The following is a 19,578-nucleotide window of genomic DNA, read 5'->3' on the forward strand; positions in this document are numbered from 1 at the left end:
AGAATGTGTCCTTAGCAATTCACTTACGGAAGAGATGTCGCAGCCAACATCCTTGACACATCCAGCACTTTCAAAGCACTTAAAGCCTAGGATTGAGGAGAAATCTCTCAAAGATTTGTCCAAAGAGATGGCACATTTGATCGATGAACCAAACATGAAGCGCCTAAAGAAGCTTGATCACAAGCTGATAGCCATCACACATGCGTACATCCATGTGGACATCGAAAGGCCAACACTAGAACACACAAAGCTCATGGGCAAACCCCTGACTTGGGATGAGCAACAACATGTTTGCTCCCGTTATGTAGCTCTCATCACTGAAGCAGTCATAAAGGACATCCCAAAAGCCATAGCTAGAGAATTGGGCTTGATACCCTCTCTATATTGCTCAATGTGAGACAAACAAGAAAAAGCTAGAAGTAATCAAATAAAAAGGGAAATAACAAGGTAACTTTGTGCAAAAATGGTACTCCAACCAAAGTTTGGTAGCCAAAAGTGGCCACCAACCTATGACACTCGCTGAGTAAAGGAAAGCCCTTTGGACATAAATACATGATTCCATGTACGTTGCCCCGACCTCATTAAGAGTGTTGGCAATGGTCCATGAGGTCCAACTTTCTGCCACTATCCAAAAAAATCCATTGTACAATAAATTACTTCTAGAAGAAGATCTACAGATGGCTAGCAGGCTAGGAGTAGAGAGTATGGTACTTGATGTTAGTGCATATGTCTTCTACCTCACTTAAGACCCTGCAATCCTAGATCTCTATGCTTCCCATCAATACAACCCTAACTTCTTCAGCTCATTTCGTCCAAGCCTACATGACATGAACCCTAAACCGTCTCTTGGTTCTACATTAGAGTTACCTAAACCTCTAGAGAAAGAGAAAAGCAACTCTAAACACAACACTTGCTCTGATAAGAAGCAACGAAGGCATGTTTCAATGGGTAAGGACAAGAGTCTAGAGCAAATGCCCAACCAGGAGAAACTACCAATCCAATCGGATGAGGATGCTAAAGCCTAGGAAAACTCCCAGAACCTTGCATGAGACAGCAACTGAGAGCAAGCCCTCATAGAACATAGAAGTGTCAGAGAGTGCTTAATCGAGTCGGATACTAAACTCAAATTATTTGCACGTGCCTACGTCCTTGTGAACATGGGCACATTCTCTAGGGAGCAGCTTGAGTAATATTTGTCATATCCGCTATCTTAGTTGGGAAGTGCAAAAATATCTTAATGAGCACTATAACAAACTCCTAGATGAAAGAAAGCATGCAACTCATGTCTAATGAGGAAGCCGAAAAACTACACTTAACTATGACATTCAAGAAGCGCTTTGCCAACCAAATCTCTTAGAGATAAAGCAACTAAAGCTACAATCAGAGGGTCGAAGTCAATTTGAAAAACGTTGGTTTGAAAACCGCACTACAATGGCCAAACTTGGAGCCCACCGTCTCAGAGGAGCGACTAGCCCAATGGTGGTCTCAAAGAGACCCAACCTATGTGGCGCTAACTTCTTTTCGAGTAGTACTAACTACCATTCAAAATATGGACTTAGATGAAACTAGCCAAGAGAACTCTCTGATAGATAAAATTCTCACTTAGGATGAGCTACATGTTGCCAATAGACTCAAACAAGGCACCATGCTACTCAATGTTGAAAAATATCTATTATTACTGAGTAGGCTATCACAATTACTGGATATGTATGCCACACTCTAGTACAATCATGAGTTCTACAATTGGTTTTAATCCTCACAAAGTGACATGGATTCATAAACATGTATATAAATAAACAATGTGTTTTGTGACTGTGTATAAATAATACCAAAAGAACCAAAGCTAGTATACACACAAGAAATGATAATCAAGTGCAAGTGATATACATCAAAGTCAACACTATGGGATTTAGATAAGTGATGACTTTTTGAATTGCGCATGTTCATTATTGTTGAAGCATATGACTTGCATGTACTCTCACAAGTTGTCAAGTGAATGCAGGACAACACAGGTCTTTGTACGAAAGCGTTCAATGTCCAAGTCATCACAAGACCACTAACCCCACAAAGAACCATTATGGAGAAAGCGGAATAAATACCAAGAACAAAGAGCCATGACAGAAGCCATGCTACTAGAAGAGTAAATCACCCCTACAGAAAGCACACATTGCATTTGACCATGGCCCAAAGCATAGTCATTGGCTACTCTCTCTTTCTTGGCCAAACTCTATATCTAGGTAGGAGTCACACTCTCAACAATGACAACCGTTTCTTCATCAACCAGGATTCAATTCACCAGATGCTCTATCCCTTGTCCATGGACAGCTCATCCATTTGCTACCTCAATGGTTCCAATGTCTCACATGTTACAAAGAGGTTCGCAAAATCTCAAGTGTATCTCTTCATCTCAACAATTGTTCCTCTAGCATTGAGGCTAGTAACACAATAATCTTTGTAAATTCCATTTTTCACAGCCTTTGGATCTCGACATTTCTCAATCCAAATGAAAGGCTGATAGCCTCAACATATTGCATTGATTGTATTCATTTTATCCCAAAAAAGGAGAAAACAAAAAGAAAAGAAAAGAAGACATCCACGGTCATAGCAGCACAGCACCTAGGGGTCCTCACATTAGGTATGTCTAGTAATCTTGGTCGGTTGGCTCTGTCCCTAGTCCCCTAGCCCTTTATACATCCCCCACAATTGTTTAGGGCACATCAAGGACATGACATACCTAGGGAGCTCGTCTCAATTAGACTTGTCACCCTAAACCATTTGCACAATTCCTTTTCACACTCCATCTCAGTGCCATTGCAATCAATAGTGGTAAGCAAGGCACAAAAGTTCATGGAAAGTACACCGTACTCTTCAAACAATACAAGTAGCCAATAGCTACCAAAAGCTAAGATGTCAATGAGCTCAATTATGCTATATCGTATTGTCAAAATCACAAATGATGTCTCAAGAAGCCTTCAAGTATACTTCTTCTCAACATCGACAATTTTTTCCACCCCATTGAACCCTCCATCCACACATTGCTACGAGGAACCAAACCAACAATCTTCCAACTACGTAATATCTAAGTACGCACGTGCAATCACATACTATCTGCACCACAATCTATACACAGTTTGGGTCCTCAAGTGTAGGACAATACTATCCGCTTGCTTAGAGTTTGATCTTTCTCCCAAACTAATCAACTACGTCTTGTGCACGATAAGAAGACTAGCACTAACACCTAAGGAGAGACCATATGAGAGGTTTTCAATTGCAAGTATTGAAGACTCCAACGAAAGTACCGTCAGTTCTTCATCAACACTCAACTCTGAACTCTTGTCCTTTATCATCATGCAAGCCCACCAAAGAATCGTCACACGTCAAATCCCCAAAAACCAACACCTGTGCGAGCCATGAGTGCAACTCCCAAAAAAGAACAACCCTATCACCAACTACAAAAACCCTATCACTAGCCAATCAGGCCAACAAAGTACCACCAATGACCTTCATCCGCACCACCACCAAAACTCCTCCACGAAAAACCACAACAGTCTCTTCCACCCACATCTTCCGTGCATGCCAAAGCCTGCTACCTACGACGGAGAGTGCCATGGGACTGGCACTCATCTAGGAGGGGGGTAACGTTAACCTTAGAATAAAAAGAAAGAGGAAAAAGTGGAGAAGTGCAAGTCAGGAGCTAAAAGAGGCGGCCCAGAAGGAAATAGGACACAACAGAAGAAGCAGGAAGAAGGGAAACGACTGAAAGTGCAAGGGCGGCCTCAAAAGCTAAGTCAAAGGCAAAATCACATTTTTAAATGCAAGGTGCCCCTAAATTTTTTGTAAAAGAGCACGAGGCTCCCTCTTGTCCAAATAATAAAGGTAGATGGGCAGTAGGAAGGAAGCTAGGAAGATAGTAGGACAATGGGAAAGAGGGCCTAGGCCACGGCCGGCCATGTAAAAAAGGGGATAAGGGGATGACCACCTAAAGGGAATTAGGGTTAGGGTTTTGTATATAAAGTGAAAAAGTGAATGAAAAAGCTCATTCTTGTGTGTGGCCAAAAGTAGCTCTCTTCTTCTTCTTCTTCTTCTTCTTCTTCTTCTTCTTGCTTGCTTGCTTGCTTGAGAGAGGGAGTGTGAGAGTGTAAGGGAGTGAGTGTGTAAGAGGGTGAGGGACCATGGTGGAGAAGCTCTCCATCTTCTACTCTCTTCTTCTCTTCTCTTCTCTTCTCTTCTCTTCTCTTCTCTTCTCTTGCTCGCAACAATGCAGCTTGGAGCATGGAGCTTGAGAATCGAGCTTGCTTGAAGCTTGCACTTAGATCATGGAGCTACCAGAGTACTCGAGAGAGGAGGCAACTTGATCGAGCATGGAGGTAAGCTCACTACACTCGTAAAGAGTGATAGTGCATGGACTATGTGAGAGGTAGCCATTAGTGCTTGGCTTGAAACGCTTGAAAGAATAAGTGGTTCGTGGGTCTTGGTGGTTGAGCTCGCCTCTACATAGGGAGTCGTTCCATTCTGGCTTCGATTGTGAGGTCTTGGTGCCTTGTTGGCTACTACAAGGAAGCACAGAGTTCAATTCAATAACAATAGGGTCACTAGTAGTTTTTTCGGCAGTTCGAGGAGAAAAAGTTGTGATCTTATTCATGATGGGGTGGTTAGATAGCCATAGCCACTAGTTACGCTCATAGTATCCTTGGACACTCAACATTATCTTGGGAACCTAGTGCAGCCTTACAAGTGTCCTTCGACCATAGTGCCACCCTCTTTGTTATTTTTTCCAGGAGAGTGTGTGAGGTTTAGGTGGTCTAGAGATTAAATTTCCATAGCCTATGTAGTGTTTAATCATGTGTGGATGTGATGACCAATGGTTAGCTCACTTACAGGCCTCCATTTGGCTGTTTGAGCTTGTTTTTATTCATGCAATATCTATTAACCCCCCTCACTAGAATTGGTGACAGATGAAAACCTCAGTGGTAGTTCAAGTCATGGGTGCCCTTGCTAAAATCCATTATTATCCAAATGTTGGCAAGAGCGATATGAATATGTTGGGTCTCATATAATGAACATTGCACTAATTTTGTTTCTTGAAGGTCTGTCCCAATAATGTTTCTTATACCACTCCCTCAATGTTTGGAAGCACATAAAATATAACATGAAGGGTTTTACTCTTGATGGTAATTTTGATCCTATACTTTCCTAGCAAGGTATATGGCTTTCCCCCATATGGGTTGATTTTGGCATTGGTCAGGATCAATTGTGGCTGGCCGCCAATCCTCATATGTGAGTATGATGTTTTTGGTTCCCTCATCAATTAGTGCATCAAGAACATGGTCTCATGCAGGTGTAATACACAACCACAAATAAGCTAGTGCATTCTTTTGATGGAATATATTTTTAGACATATTTGAAATATTTTTTTAGACATCTACGTTTGATAAACTTATTAGCTTCCTTGACCTAATTTGCTAGAGCATTTCTAACAAGAATCAATATGGAATGTGGAGTCTATTGATTTTTCATAAAGCATTGACTCATGTAATGTGGTGATATTATTGTAAGAATAATATACATTCTCACATGATGCGGCCCCATCTTTTAGCATATATATTGCATGCATATAACTACATCCAATTTGAGACATAATTTACTTAGCTAGGCTAGAGGAGGCAATATATAGTAATCGATCTGAGACCTTTCCCAAGTAACACCATCCAAGTCTCATGGACACGATTTTAGTTGGTTAAGGAATCTCCAAGTCTACCTCCTAACAAAACACCATGGCATTGACCTATAAGGATCGACATAATGTTCTTATATCTCAATTGTCTTTTTAAAAATATGTTAATATCCATTAGAGAAATGTCCCTTAATAACCAATCAACAATGATAGTATCAAGGGAAGGGCCCCTAACACTTCTTGTTCTTCTCCTTATATAGGTTTTAGCTTTCTCTAATCACACATTGTGCCTTTTGAAAAGATCAAGCTTTTCTAATATCTTAAGCTTCTATTAAGGTTTAAAAGCTTCAAAGCCTTAAGCTTATAAGCTTTTTTTTATAACACTTTTTAAAGCTTTTCATTTTTTAATCAGCTTTCGTGTCGGTGTCATAAAAAACAATCAATCATCCTCATCCATGTGACAATGAAACGATGCCGAAGACGCAATCCATGCTGTTTCTCATGTTCAACTACGATGTTGTTTGTCAAAATGAAAAGTGTAGCCTTCGTTTAATGCCCACAAACACACATACTCTGGTAGTGTTGGTGTGACGAGCAGCATCGCAAAAGAGTGTTAGGCATCATCATGATTGTATGTTTTAGATCAGATCACGCGTCTTCTTCACTACTCCTCCTGATGAGTCGCCAGCTGCTGCAACCGCCCACATTGTTGCCAATATCTCCTATTAACAACATGCAAGTGGCCACTACACCCTTTCTCTCCTTTCCAAACTATAAACATGAGGACTTCATCACACTTTACCTTCCCTTTAGTATGTCCATTATCTTCATGATCTTCCACTTCACTTTCACGAGAAGAGAAATACGCAACAACCTCTACTCCTTCCATACCATCCTCATCATCATCACATTCTTCTTCCTATTCCTTGGCATTATAATCATCCTCCACCTCCAAAAGAGCTTTCCATAAATCGCAACCTAGCTTGAATCTGGTAACCCATGTGACCAGCTCCAACCTTTATAGGAAAGGTCTCCTCCAAAATCAATAGCTTTGGCTCATGGTAACTGCCCCCCACGCCTTGAGTCTTCAAAGATTGATATTTTCTTCATATGTGCCTGATTTTGTTCATGCAATGTGTCTTAAAGAACATGCTTAAAAAATACACTCCGTGCTCAACCATTAATGATTTAAGAAGAAATGCAACATTGAATCCATGCTATGCCATAGAACAAGTGGCGCTCGACACAAAAAGAATGGATGCACTGGAAAAATAGCACCTAGCCTATCTACATGTGCTCGAGTGTCATGCAAGATGCAAACACAATTTCTTTAATATATTTTATCATTTATCTCAGCTTTCATCACTCAACAAGGAAATGTTGAACTCCACTCCACCCTCCCAAAATCTCAGAATTTTTTTTAAAAAATATGGTCCTTATAATACTGACAAAGAAAATAACCCATCTCACAATTGGAGGCGTCCTTCATGACACACAAACTCACCCAACCACCTTTCCCACTCAACTAGAGGTTCCTAACTTGGTGATGAATATTCCAAATTTCGTGTGTACAAAAAACAGTGCATTCACAATGAAGGTGCTCTCTCAAGTGTGCATGCAACTAAGATTTACTACTTATAGCTATAGTAGGCATCATGCTATACTAGTGCTCATCGATGATGAAAAATGTGCTTCAATCCAACCCTTAGCATGGAAGTAATTGATAAAATCAAGAGATGAACCCCAAGTAGTGTATTGAATAAGTGCAATGTGAAGTGCTTGTGAACCCATAATCTCTGTGATGTGTAAAAGTATTAGCAAGAAAATATACATCTTTCAAAATGTTCGGCAGCTATCTACCAACAAACTCTAGTTCCAACCTATCCAAAAAATGACTATCAAGTTTCCACACTCAAAAATCCAAACAAAATGGCAAAAACAATTCCCAAACTAAACAAACACAAAAAATCCAACTCTAAAACAACCAAACAAATAGTCACATAACAACTATGCTAACAAAAATCCAACCTATCTACAGTTCTTCTAGCAGCTTTTCAATTTACGCGAAAACACTTGACAATATGAGGTGCACTTTATAAAGCTCCTTTTCATTGGATACTTTAAAAAGGTGAGTATCATGCAAATCATCCATGATGTCTTTTCTAGCACGCTCTCTTGTGGTTATGCGGGACATGTGATCTGCCATGTTATGCTATTTTCCCTTTCACACAACCATTGAAAAGTCAAACTCTAACAAGAGCAGCAGCCATTTAGCAATGCATCTAGTTGCACAAGGCCTGTTAACCAAATAAAGCAATGCTTGATGATCAACGAAGAAGGTGAATGGTATAGCCAAAAGGTAATGTCTAAAATTTTTAATAGGGAATACCATTGCCAATCCTTCCCACTCTGTTGTTGATCAATTTATATCTACATCAATGAGCTATTTGCTTGTGAAACTCACTGGAAAATCCATGTTATGTTTGCCAAGTTGGCACAACACTGTTCCCACCACCAATTTTGATACGTCAATATGCACATGGAAGATAATGGTCCAATTTGGGGCTTGTAGGATAGGTGATGATGTTAGAGCCTCTTTAAGCTATTCATAGGATTGTTGGCACTCCTTTATCCATTCAACTACAATCATTAGTTTATATAATGATCTAGTAATCGCGGCATAGTTTAACACAAACTACTGATAGTATCTAGTATGGCCTAGGAAACATTGAACTCTCTTATGGTTGGTCGAAGGTGGAAGATTAACAATCACCTTCACTTTTGAGAATTCCGTGGAAATTCCATTCCTTGACACAACATGCCCTAAGATACAACCTTGTTTGACCCAAAACTAGCACTTCAAATTGTTTAGTGAGAGACCATACTGCCTGTAGTACCGTTCAAAGACTACACAAAGTTTTTCTAGGTGTTCTGTCCAATTGGTGTGAACACACATGTCATCAACAAACACTTCTAACCAGTTCCTAAGCATGTCTTTGAATATTGCACACATGAGATGTTAGAAGGTGGCTAGGACATTAGTCAGTCCAAATGGCATAACTATGTAAGCAAACACCCCCCATTTAGTGGTGAATGCTATTTTTATGCCTTATCATCAGGGTGGACTTGCACTTGATTACAATGTGAAAACCCATATAGGAAGCTACATGTCTCCTTCCCTACCACTCTCCCAAGCATGTGCTTAGTGTACAAACATTGATAGTTATCTCTCTTGGTTGTTGCATTGACTTTTTTGTAGTTTACACACACTCTAATCTTACCATTAATTTTTAGTACAATCGCAATAGGTGATACCTAGTTCATGTGCTCAATTTCATAGATGAAATCTGCACCCAAGAGTTTGTTGATTTCTTCTTTCATCACATGAGCATGTTTAGGATTCATGGCATATGGTATTTGCTTTACATGTGTTACATTAAGCACCATAGGGATGTTGTGGGTTACTATGCTTGGATTGATACCCTTTAGCTCCTCAATGGACCATGCAAACACATCAAATAACTCTTTTAGGAGACTAATGAGGTTAACCTTCTCATTCATAGTTACTATGAACATTGGCTGGGGACTTTCACATTTGCCAACCAAGTTGACCTCCTTAACCTTGGTAGATCCTTCAATGGGCTTGCTTGTTTGATCTTGTCCCTTTGCTCTTAGCAACACCACTATCCTATCACCCTTCTTGAACTTTGTGAATCATTTGGGTAGATCCTGAAGTTTCTCTTACCTTTTAGCATTAGACTCCTTAGATGGTTTCCTTGCCTCCTCCTTCAGTTATCTACGCCTCAAGTGGACTGGGAGGTCTCCTTTGGTGTATTGGAAACCCTAACTCCATAGCCATCTTCAACATCAAGCTCTTGAAATTATTCAGTTTCTCTCTCTTGCCACTTAAATCATATGCCTACCACTCTGATCTGAGTCCTACTTAGTGCCAACAAAGATTTGAGCATTTAATCAGGAAGATTTGGAAGACCTTGAAGATTTGAAGCACTCATCTGAAGGACAAGCATTAAGAATAGCGAGATTTCATGCTATCACTGCTTGTGTTTTTTAAACACACTGCAAGTCAACTTGGTTGCTGGTCATCTTCAGTCAGTTGAATAATTTTTTAAGCCATTCAAGTTCAACTCTTTGCTAGCCATTTGGACCTGATATCTTATCATGGGAATGCCAAATAAGACGACTTTTATATGGCTACTTCAAATGAAGAGTAACATTACTCTTGTTGCTCATTACAATTATATAGAATATGTTTTTATTCTACCTACAAGAGGAAATGGAGCTACTCACACTCAAGTGCAATCAATGATTCCATCTAAAGATTTTGAAGACACTCCAACTATCTTGAGTACCATGCAAAGCAAAGAGATCATGATACCTTTGCTTGAGGGGGACGTGAAGACTAATGCAAGCAAAGAAGACCAAGAAAAAGAGGACCATGAAGAAAAGGACCAAAAGAACAATGCAAGCAAAGCGGTGAAGAAGAAGAAGAACAAGAAGAAGATCAACCATGAAGATGCTCATAAGACTTCTCATCAGCCTTGTCATTCACATATGTCATGGCAAACAATCTATCCCCAAATACCTCTTATGCCTAACTGGACAATGCAAAATGTCCATGTTGTTTACCTCTTTGATTGCCCTGCTTCTTCCAGCAATCCTTGGCAATATGACCGTACTTTCCACAATAGTGACAATCCTATCTTTATTAGGATTGTCAAATGGGCACTATTGCTGCTAGCAACCTCTACCTCTAGGGCTAAATCTCCCCCTGCCTTTGAAATTTCCACCTCCTGCCTTTGAAATTTCCACCTTCTCGTGCATTTGGACCTCTGCTAGCAACCTCTGCCTCTAGGGCTAAATCTCCCCCTGCCTTTGAAATTTCCACCTCCTCGTGCATTTGAACCCTGCTGGTTATTTTGCCATACGAGACATTTTGCTAGCCTCCTCTGGCAGAACCATAACCTCTACCACAACTCCACGGCCGAGTTGATTCAAATAAAAGACAACATCCTTGTTCTTGGCGCTGCTAGAACATGTTGCCAAACACAATTTAACTTCCTCATGAATGAGCAATGCAACTAGCTCAATAAAATCTGACATTGCAGCCTGCATAGATATGGAGGTATCAAATGACTTATATTTAGGCCCCAAATCATTTAATGTCACTGCAACCATGACTTCATCCGCAACCTGTGTGCCAATGGATGCCAGCTGATCCGCAATGGTCTTAATCTCTGTGACACAATCTTGTATAGATTTGCCTTTTCTATCCATGTTGTCTACTTTAACTGTATCTTCCTAGCACTTGTAGTTGTGCCGTAATATCTTATCAGAATGTTCTATGCATATTCTAGTGACTTGCAATTCATGATCTGCATCACCATAGCATCCGAAATACATAGAGACAACGAATGTAAGACCCTACTAGCTCTTTCTGTCCAAGCTCAATGTGCTCGTCTTTGATCAACTGTAGGCCTCTCTAAGAGCTCGGTTTAGCTTCTACTCCAGTCACCAACTCCTAGTATCCTTTACCTATCAAGAAGTTCTCCATGCAAAACTTCCATATGGCATAATTGTTACTATCAAGCTTTTCTCCCACTATCTGGGTTATGTTGTCAGTCCTATCTGCATTAGCCATATTGTACCAGACAATATCTAGTCACTGCCTGACTTCTTGCAAGCCAACAAGTCTAATTGACTAACTGCAGTCTTTGACTGTTTATGACAGTTTTTTGCAACAAATTCACTGTTGAAACCAGAGTACTTCAGCCCCTTAACATCTCAATTCCATCCACAAACATATAGCATAACTCGTAGGTACATCAGTCAACACATAGACCATGTAGGTGCTTTAGCACTGTCTCATGCAACCTTACTGCAATTAAGCAAACATGTCTGAAATTTGCAAATTGTCAATAACCAACAGCTAATTCACAGCCAAAACAAAAGAGTATACATGCCATACATGCTCCAAAAATTCCCAAATATCTACCAGTACTTGTAGAAGTCCATACATGATCATACAGCACAAACTGGTGCATATACATCAAGTACAAGTGTTATAAATCTACTCAGTGGTTGCACACAACCAAGACACTGACAACCGAGGTGTACTTTAGCTCAAGAATGCCCTCAAATCACTTCATGCATTTGTTACTGTGTGTAGGGATCAATACACGACCATATCGGCATCCATAAACTTTGTCTTCAAAGAAGCAATATCATATAATGCATTTACTGTTTGTAACCAGCCAAGTAGATGTCAATGCATTTGTTCCAACTTCAACCTTCAACATTTAGTAGCCTCCAATACTCTTCTTAATCCACTAGACATTCAGAAGACATATGCTAGGTTATACAAATGACAGAAGCCTTCTAATGTCATGTATTGCTTCAGTGAAAGACAATGCTTGTTGTCTTTCACAGTAAATGATAGTTTTTAACTTGTGAAAAATTTCAAGATCTGAGTATTTTAGTAAAAAATTCCAACTCTAGGCACAAAATCAAATCCATATATTCTCCTTGCATATATATATCCTCCAAGGATGCTTCTGGGTATGTTAGAGAGCTCCAAGCTCATGTTAAAGATACATACATGCTGTATGTTGTCTATTTACAGCAAACAATCTTCAATTCCAAACCTGTAACCAATTGTTCCAGCTCATATATCATCTCCAAACCAAGCAATAGCATATCAAGACATCAAAGGACCTTCCAAGAAGCATTTCCAAGCAATATATAGCCTAGAAAGTGTTTTTTGAGTTTGTGGGCAGCCAAGGAGACTCCCTCAACATCAGGCACAAATACACAAACTGGTATAATGATCATAGCAGCAGCTCCACAATAAAATGATAACCAACGCTTGCTCTTGAGTTCTCACTAAAGCCTCCACAATGCTCCAAACAAGTCACAGACAATCTCTTGAGTAATGGAAAACCAAATGATGCAATGCATACCTTCAATAGGAGCAATGGCAATCCACCCCTCTTGTCAAGAACCCTGAATCTTCAAGTTCCAAGTATGATTCACAAATGCTATCCACCATAGAGCCCATTTATGGCTCTGATACCATGTTGTAAGAGAGAGAGAGAGAGAGAGAGAGAGAGAGAGAGAGAGATTTGAACCAACAAAGAGGAGCAACGTGCTCTCTTCTCTTTTTTTTCATTATATCACTAACTCATCTAAGTGAAGTGAATACAACCCACTAAGATCTGTAAGACCATTCGCACCAAGTACAAACTAAGTCTAAAGTCACTACTGACTTATTTAATGACCGCATGTAGTATAATTGGACAAGCTAAGTGTCGCGTACACACAACCTAAAGATAGTAGAGTTGAGCTTGAAGTCTTAACATTTTCCACATTTGCTACAAAGCATAACATGAAACCATTTAACTCAAATGGAGACCTTGTTTGGTTTCAAAATTCTTGACAATAGCTTGTTCTTTGTCTACAATCCCTTGACCACACACTTTCTACTTCCTAGGATTAGAAAATCTCATTTAGCTAAGGTAGTTGCAAATTGAAGCGAATTCAATTTTTTTCGAATACATTAGACCTCACTAGGAGCTACCTTGGGAGTAGGCCATTTGCATGGAGAAAGGGCATTCAATTAAAGAACTATCTACATAGAAATGAAAATTTGGGAGGTTATAGGCTTGAGCTAATACACGAAGTCATCAACACGAAAGGAAAGGTGATGGACTTCAATGTTTTGCAAAATGAAGATGAAAGATGACGAATAAACGAAAAGCTTACAAAAGCTTTTTGAAAAGCTCTTATGAGGTTATACAACTTTTCATTTTTCTTAACGTTAAACCTTTTCAAGCTTTTAAGGAAAGCAAAGACAGGAGAGAGGAGGGTCACTCTAAGGCGATCAAACTTACTATGTTAGAAGTTCCACAAGATCGCAAACCTTTTAGATATGTTTACTATATCCAAGAAGTTAAATCAAGGCTTGTGTGTTTTGTTTACAAAAAAAATTAGAGGAAACATAGATTGTGTGTTGATGTGTAGATATTTAAGAGTTGAAAATATTGTCTTAATGTGTGACCTTTAGACAAATGTAAATTCCATAACAAGCACCAAAATTATTCCGAGCCTAGCCAAATCCCCCCAAAAACCCATTGTTCAAGGTCAAATGCTGCACTTTTGTCAAGAAGAGATGTATCCTCTCTCTCTCTCTCTCTCTCTCTCTCTCTCTCTCTCTCGTCAGCATGTAAGTGCTTAAATTCAAAATGTTAATTAGCTTCAAAGTTGCTTTCACTATTTTCTTTTATAAATGTGATGCCATTATTAGCAGGTTATAAGATACCCTCACAGCACCCATACAAGCAGAGCTTGAACCTGACTACTCACGCAACGCACACAAATGCCTCAAAAGTGGCTGCTCACAAAGTTGCTTCACTAGTTCTTGAGGTAACCAACCACGAAAAGATATGGCTTCTTAAGGGTGATCTGTTGCGAAAAACACACACACACACACTCTCTCTCTCTCTCTCTCTCTCTCTCTCTCTCTCTCTCTCTCTTAGGTGCCTAAATTCACAATGTTAATTAGCTTCACAAAGTTGCTTCGCTAGTTGCAATCTGGAATGCTAGTTATCTTCTTAAGCTGATTAAACACGAAAGGATAGTTAGGGATTCTTAAGGGGGGGGCCTGTTGCAAGACTCCTCTCTCACTCTCTCTCTCTCTCTCTCCACAAAAAAAAAGAGAAAAAAACGCATTTTCCACAATGTATATAAACTTTGCAGCATAACCCATACAAACAGTAGTGGAAGTAGCAGATTCGCTACCTGTAGTAAAGAGGTACAAACAAGATCTATTATGCACACTACATTTATCTGCAGAACACACCCTAAACGGTAAACCATTAGACGATAAACTTAGCCTTGACGGCATCACCACCCTTAGCAACCTGGAGGTTAAACATAGCCTTCATGGGATCACCACCTTTTGCACCCTAGAGGTTAAACATAACCTTGATGGCATTACCACCTTTTGCACTCGTTTCAAATGCATCCTCCACATCTTTCTGTGAAAATCCAAACCGATGAGTGATCAGAGGCTTCACATCAATCTTGCCAGTACTTATCAAATCAATGCAGAGTTGGTACGTGTTCCTGTATCTGAATACACCCAGGACATCTACTTCTCTGCAAAATAAGATTGCACAAATCAGCCAAAATGTAACAACAGATTACATTCCTGGACTCCAAATCACTACATATCTCAAATTATAATGCCCAAGCAGAACTAGTATCTGTGGAGCCATGCCTAATTTGTATTGGATTTGCAAGGCTAATATCTTACCTTGCAGCTGCTGGAGTTATAGGCAAGTGCATCTCAGCATGTCCCATGCCTACCAAGCATACTTGACCACCAGATTTTGTAGCCTTAAGAGCTGTTGTCATTGTCTTCTCAAATCCAGCACAATCAAATGAGACGTCTATGTTTGTACCCATGGTTTTTTGGATTAGGGCTACCTCATTATCCACGTCCTGTTCATTCAGTCATCAGAAGAAGAAACTTTGCTTAGAATCAAAGTGACAAATGCATAGTGCGAAAAATCAAGAATACCATGTTCTTACTGCCAAAAAAAGTGCATTACACTCGTGCATATTTCAGGGCACTTAGTCCTCCTAGAACCGTAAAAGAAAATTCAAAGGCCTCAAAAGGCTAAGCCGCTAAATGCTAGTACAGGTGGTTTGGAAATGTTGTCTAATGAAATTTTGCTTTTATAAGCCACTGGCTTGAATAGCTCGATTGACAGTGCAGAGTTTGTCACGACAGTCATTACTTAAAAAATTTACAAATAAAAGGCATTCCAAAAGTGACACATATATGTCACAGGATACACGCAGGACTCTCAACACTTGGGCAGGATGTAGGGTACAGATCAACTGAGGCAATAAGGCTTTCAGACTTGCTGCTTTGTGTCACTATGTACTGCACATCCACAAAGTACACATTGACAGACCCTTCCTTTTGCATGCCAGTTGGGACATCTGAATACACTTTGCAGTGTAAGCATATCTAATGAATTATTAAACTTAAACCAAATATGCAAGCATCCTCATGCATGTCGATGCACCTGTGTAGGTATGCAAGCATCCTCATGCATGTCGATGCACCTGTGTGGGTATGCAAGCATCCTCATGCATGTCGATGCACCTGTGTAGGGTACAGATCAACTGAGGCAATAAGGCTTTCAGACTTGCTGCTTTGTGTCACTATGTACTGCACATTCACAAAGTACACATTGACAGACCCATCTGAATACACTTTGCAGTGTAAGCATATCTAATGAATGATTAAAACTTAAACCAAATATGCAAGCATCCTCATGCATGTCGATACAACTGTGTCGGTACATAACAGGATACAACTGTGTAGGTACATACTGAACAGGTATCAGCTAATGCAAATTGATTAAGATTACTGATAAGCAAACATTCATCATGATATTGCATTGACATGGATGTAAGTACAGAGCGAAGAGTTAGAAGCACAAAAGGCACTTGATCACATAGCTTCTCCTAAAACCGAAGCACTCTAGAGACAAGATTCAATCACGTCTCTACTTATGATAGCAAAGCCAATGATTACTAATGGTCATGGAACTGACAGAATAGACATCATCAAGTGGCATGGAGCAGAACTGATGGGAGAGTATCTGATGAAAGACAAATCAAATCTTTTCTATCCATTTAAGCAGGCTACCGGAAACAAAATGTAGTTTGCCTGAGGAGAAACAAGACTGAAATTTTGGGGCTTACAGAAACTTAAACTAATGTCAGTATTTAACAAACCACATTACTTCGTGCAAGCACAAGATGACAGACTAGAGGGGGGGAGAGAGAGGATGGACCTTTCCATTGGTTGAGACTTGAACAGTGCCATCAGCACCTAGCTTTTTGGCCATTGCAAGCCGGTTCTCATCCACATCTACCACTATCACCCGTGGTGCCCCAAATGCTTTTGCAGCCATCATAGTTACTAGGCCAATAGGACCAGCTCCAAAGATGAGCACTTTAGTATGGGGTCCTGCACAAGCACGCCTGCAGGCATGGACACCAACACTTAAGGGCTCGCACATGGCACCTTCTTCCAGAGACATATTCTCTGGCAGCTTGAAGCATAGATCCGATGGGTGTACAACCTGCATCACATAGAACACAAACTGGAGCAGTTAGGTTACCAGTCCAAGAAAGAAAAAGCTTCATTTTTGTAGTCAGCTAAATCATATTGATGCAGAAGGCAATACCAGATCTGTGATAGATGTTAGTACAAGCCGAACCAATCTGCTAATGCTACAACAAGTACAAGATACAATCTTCCATTGCTACAACACGACATACCCAGCCATCTGAACTACAATGACAGACCATGATAGATTGTAGCACAAGCTAAACCAATCTGCCAATATTCTGGACATTTTCAGATCATGCAAACCATAATCTCCTTTTGAGAAAACAAAATTTTTATTTTTGACAGTAACAGAAAACCAGATCAGCTCTTTTTCAACAAATAATCCTTTTGAGAGTCACATTTTGACTTGCTACAGCCAAGAAGCCAAAATTTGATCCAGCAGTCACAATCTAATTGACCTTTGACTTTAGGCCTGTGATAAGTTCATTGCTAAGTTATCAATCATACACTGAGTGACCTTTAATGACTTCAGGCCAGGTTCTAACATGCTCTTAAACAGACAAATCATGAAGTGAGTAACCTTTAATATGACTTCAGGCCAGGTTCTAACATACTCTTCAACAGACAAATTATGAGGAAAGTGAGGAAGTTCATGCACATTGCAGAAGTAAACATACATCCTTCCACTAACGAGTCACTTAACAGCATTGCTAAATAATGAGGAAAGCAAATGAATTCATGCAATAAATTTGTGTGGCCTTGATTGTAAGACATACAAAGTTGGCAAGCGATCCATGGAAAGGAGGAGTGGCAAAGAACTTCATCTCATCACAGAGGTTGTAGCGGCCCTCTTTGCACTGCATGCAGCGAGCACACGAAATCCCAGGCTCCAAAGCAACCTGGTCCCCCACAGCCAAATGTGTTACGTCACTGCCCACCTCCTCCACCACCCCTGCGCATTCGTGTCCGATCACCATTGGCTCTTTCACCACAAATCCCGCACATCTCATGTGCTGTTTCAAAGACAAACATATCAGTACTGCAGCTGTACCTTTCTCAGATGCAGAAGAGATGCTTTTCAGCTCAAGTTAATTCAACATAATCAGCAACAATGACCTTCAAAGTTCAGGCAATGCACATGGCTGCCCACATTAAAATGAAGGTGCTACAGCGGAATACTATAAATGATCGAACATAGTGACCTTTAAGTAATGGACATCGCTACCGCAAATGCCGACAGCTTTCATCCTGATCTTCACATCCTTGCTACCTGTAGAGAGCAAATTGAAGATGAGCTATTACAGTTTGCTCTGGCGCCAGATTCAAATGCAAACAAGGATAAACAAAACAAATAACATTGTTTGCAGATATAAGATTCAAAAGGGCACAGACCACAGCCTTCACATCCTTGTTTCCTACAGAAAACAAATTGACGATGGGCGAATTACGTGTTACTCCCGCAGATACGAATTTAACAAGGGCAAACAAAACAATGACAATTTTCGCAGACTTTTTCACTTCCTGCAAATCGAGAAGGGAGACTAATAACAACGATCAAGGAAATGGTAGAAAACACCGATCAAATGTTCCTTGAAGGAGAACCAAATTTATTGACGATCAAGGAAAACGATAGAGAAGGGCATTTTAAATGCTCCCCTGGCGCGAATTCGAAGGAAGACTACCGCAAGCGATGATCGAGAGAAACGAGGGGGAAGGTCAGTAACATGTTACTTCCTACGTGACGATCAAGGAGAATGGAAAACAACAGAACACAGAGAGAGAGAGAGAGAGAGAGAGAGAGAGAGAGAGAGAGACCTAGCGGGGGAAGCGGAAATGGCTTGATCTCCAATTTGTTCACGTCTACGAGCCAAGCTGCCAAATTCTCACCAGTAGAAGCAGCTATGGAAGCCGCGAGGCTGTCTTCCGCGGAGCCCTTCCCCATGTCAGATGAAGCTTAATCTTCCAGTGGCGATGGGGAAGAAGGAGAAGAAGCAGACAGGAATTCTAAAGGCGCAATAGGCGAGGTACTAGTGGGGAAGGGGCCGGAGGGGGGGTAGTGGTCCTATCGCTAGTCTGGCGATTATATATCAGTTATCGTAGCATATCATATTAAATAAATTATATAGACAGAAAGAGGTAGAGCAGAGGAGACAAGGACGGAGAAATCTAGCGAGCAACAAAAAGTAAAGAGAAGAGAGGAGAGGACTGGGAGAGATGGATGACTTTTCTCCCTTTTTTTGAGCTGCTTTTTCGCAGTTTTCTGTTCGTTCATGGTGTGCCTCTCTATTTCCAGGGTGACTGTGTGATAATATATCTGCAATTATGCATTTACTGATGTATTATGTGGCCAATTGATTTTTCTTGTCTTTTTTTTAAAGTTTGAAAACTGCGTTTGTGTGGGGGATGAAGCTGCTGTTCAGCAGCAGGCTTTGATTCTCCCTTTGCCCGTTTTCAAAAGCGCACATCATAATAAGAGTCGTTTTCGACAAACACAAAACCTTATCTGCCCTTTCTCTCGACTCTCAACGCATTGGTTTTCAGGGCCCACAGGAAATGTGTACTAAAAGTAGTATACAACACTCCTACCCAATAGGCCCCTTGTGCACATGGCGCTTTTAGAGGCACGGGACACACGCAGGTCAATTAAATATCAAATCTCTTAATTTCTTTTCACTTCAAAGTGCCATCCAAAACAAAACTTGCTGCAGCGAATCAAGTAGCTTCAAAAATACTC

The 19,578-nt window shown here is 40.3% G+C and overlaps 1 protein-coding gene across 1 annotated transcript; it reads right to left on the reverse strand.

Moving 5' to 3' along the window:
• Positions 1–14,404: 14,404 nt before the first annotated feature.
• Positions 14,405–19,022, reverse strand: LOC148027195 (sorbitol dehydrogenase-like). Its single transcript, XM_087691733.1, has 6 exons — positions 18,660–19,022; positions 18,047–18,114; positions 17,621–17,857; positions 16,564–16,854; positions 15,006–15,193; positions 14,405–14,848 (listed from the first exon to the last, which is right to left on the reverse strand). The coding sequence occupies exons 1-6, from the start codon at positions 18,784–18,786 to the stop codon at positions 14,656–14,658; spliced, it is 1,104 nt and encodes a 367-aa protein (XP_087547859.1). The 5' UTR covers positions 18,787–19,022; the 3' UTR covers positions 14,405–14,655.
• Between the last annotated feature and the right edge of the window lie 556 nt (positions 19,023–19,578).

The sequence above is a fragment of the Lygodium microphyllum genome, chromosome 13 (assembly GCF_053477565.2).
Source record: "Lygodium microphyllum isolate KBCC chromosome 13, Lygodium_microphyllum_v1.1.10, whole genome shotgun sequence".
NCBI classification, from domain to species: domain Eukaryota; kingdom Viridiplantae; phylum Streptophyta; class Polypodiopsida; order Schizaeales; family Lygodiaceae; genus Lygodium; species Lygodium microphyllum.

Excerpts from the sequence above, each read along its gene's own strand:
- LOC148027195 (XM_087691733.1), bottom strand. The coding sequence starts at position 18,786 with ATGGGGAAGGGCTCCGCGGAAGACAGCCTCGCGGCTTCCATAGCTGCT. Across the intron at positions 18,115-18,659 it reads ATTTCCGCTTCCCCCGCTAG|GTAGCAAGGATGTGAAGATC; the intron begins GTCTCTCTCTCT and ends TGCTCTCTACAG. Across the intron at positions 14,849-15,005 it reads ATAACTCCAGCAGCTGCAAG|AGAAGTAGATGTCCTGGGTG; the intron begins GTAAGATATTAG and ends CTTATTTTGCAG.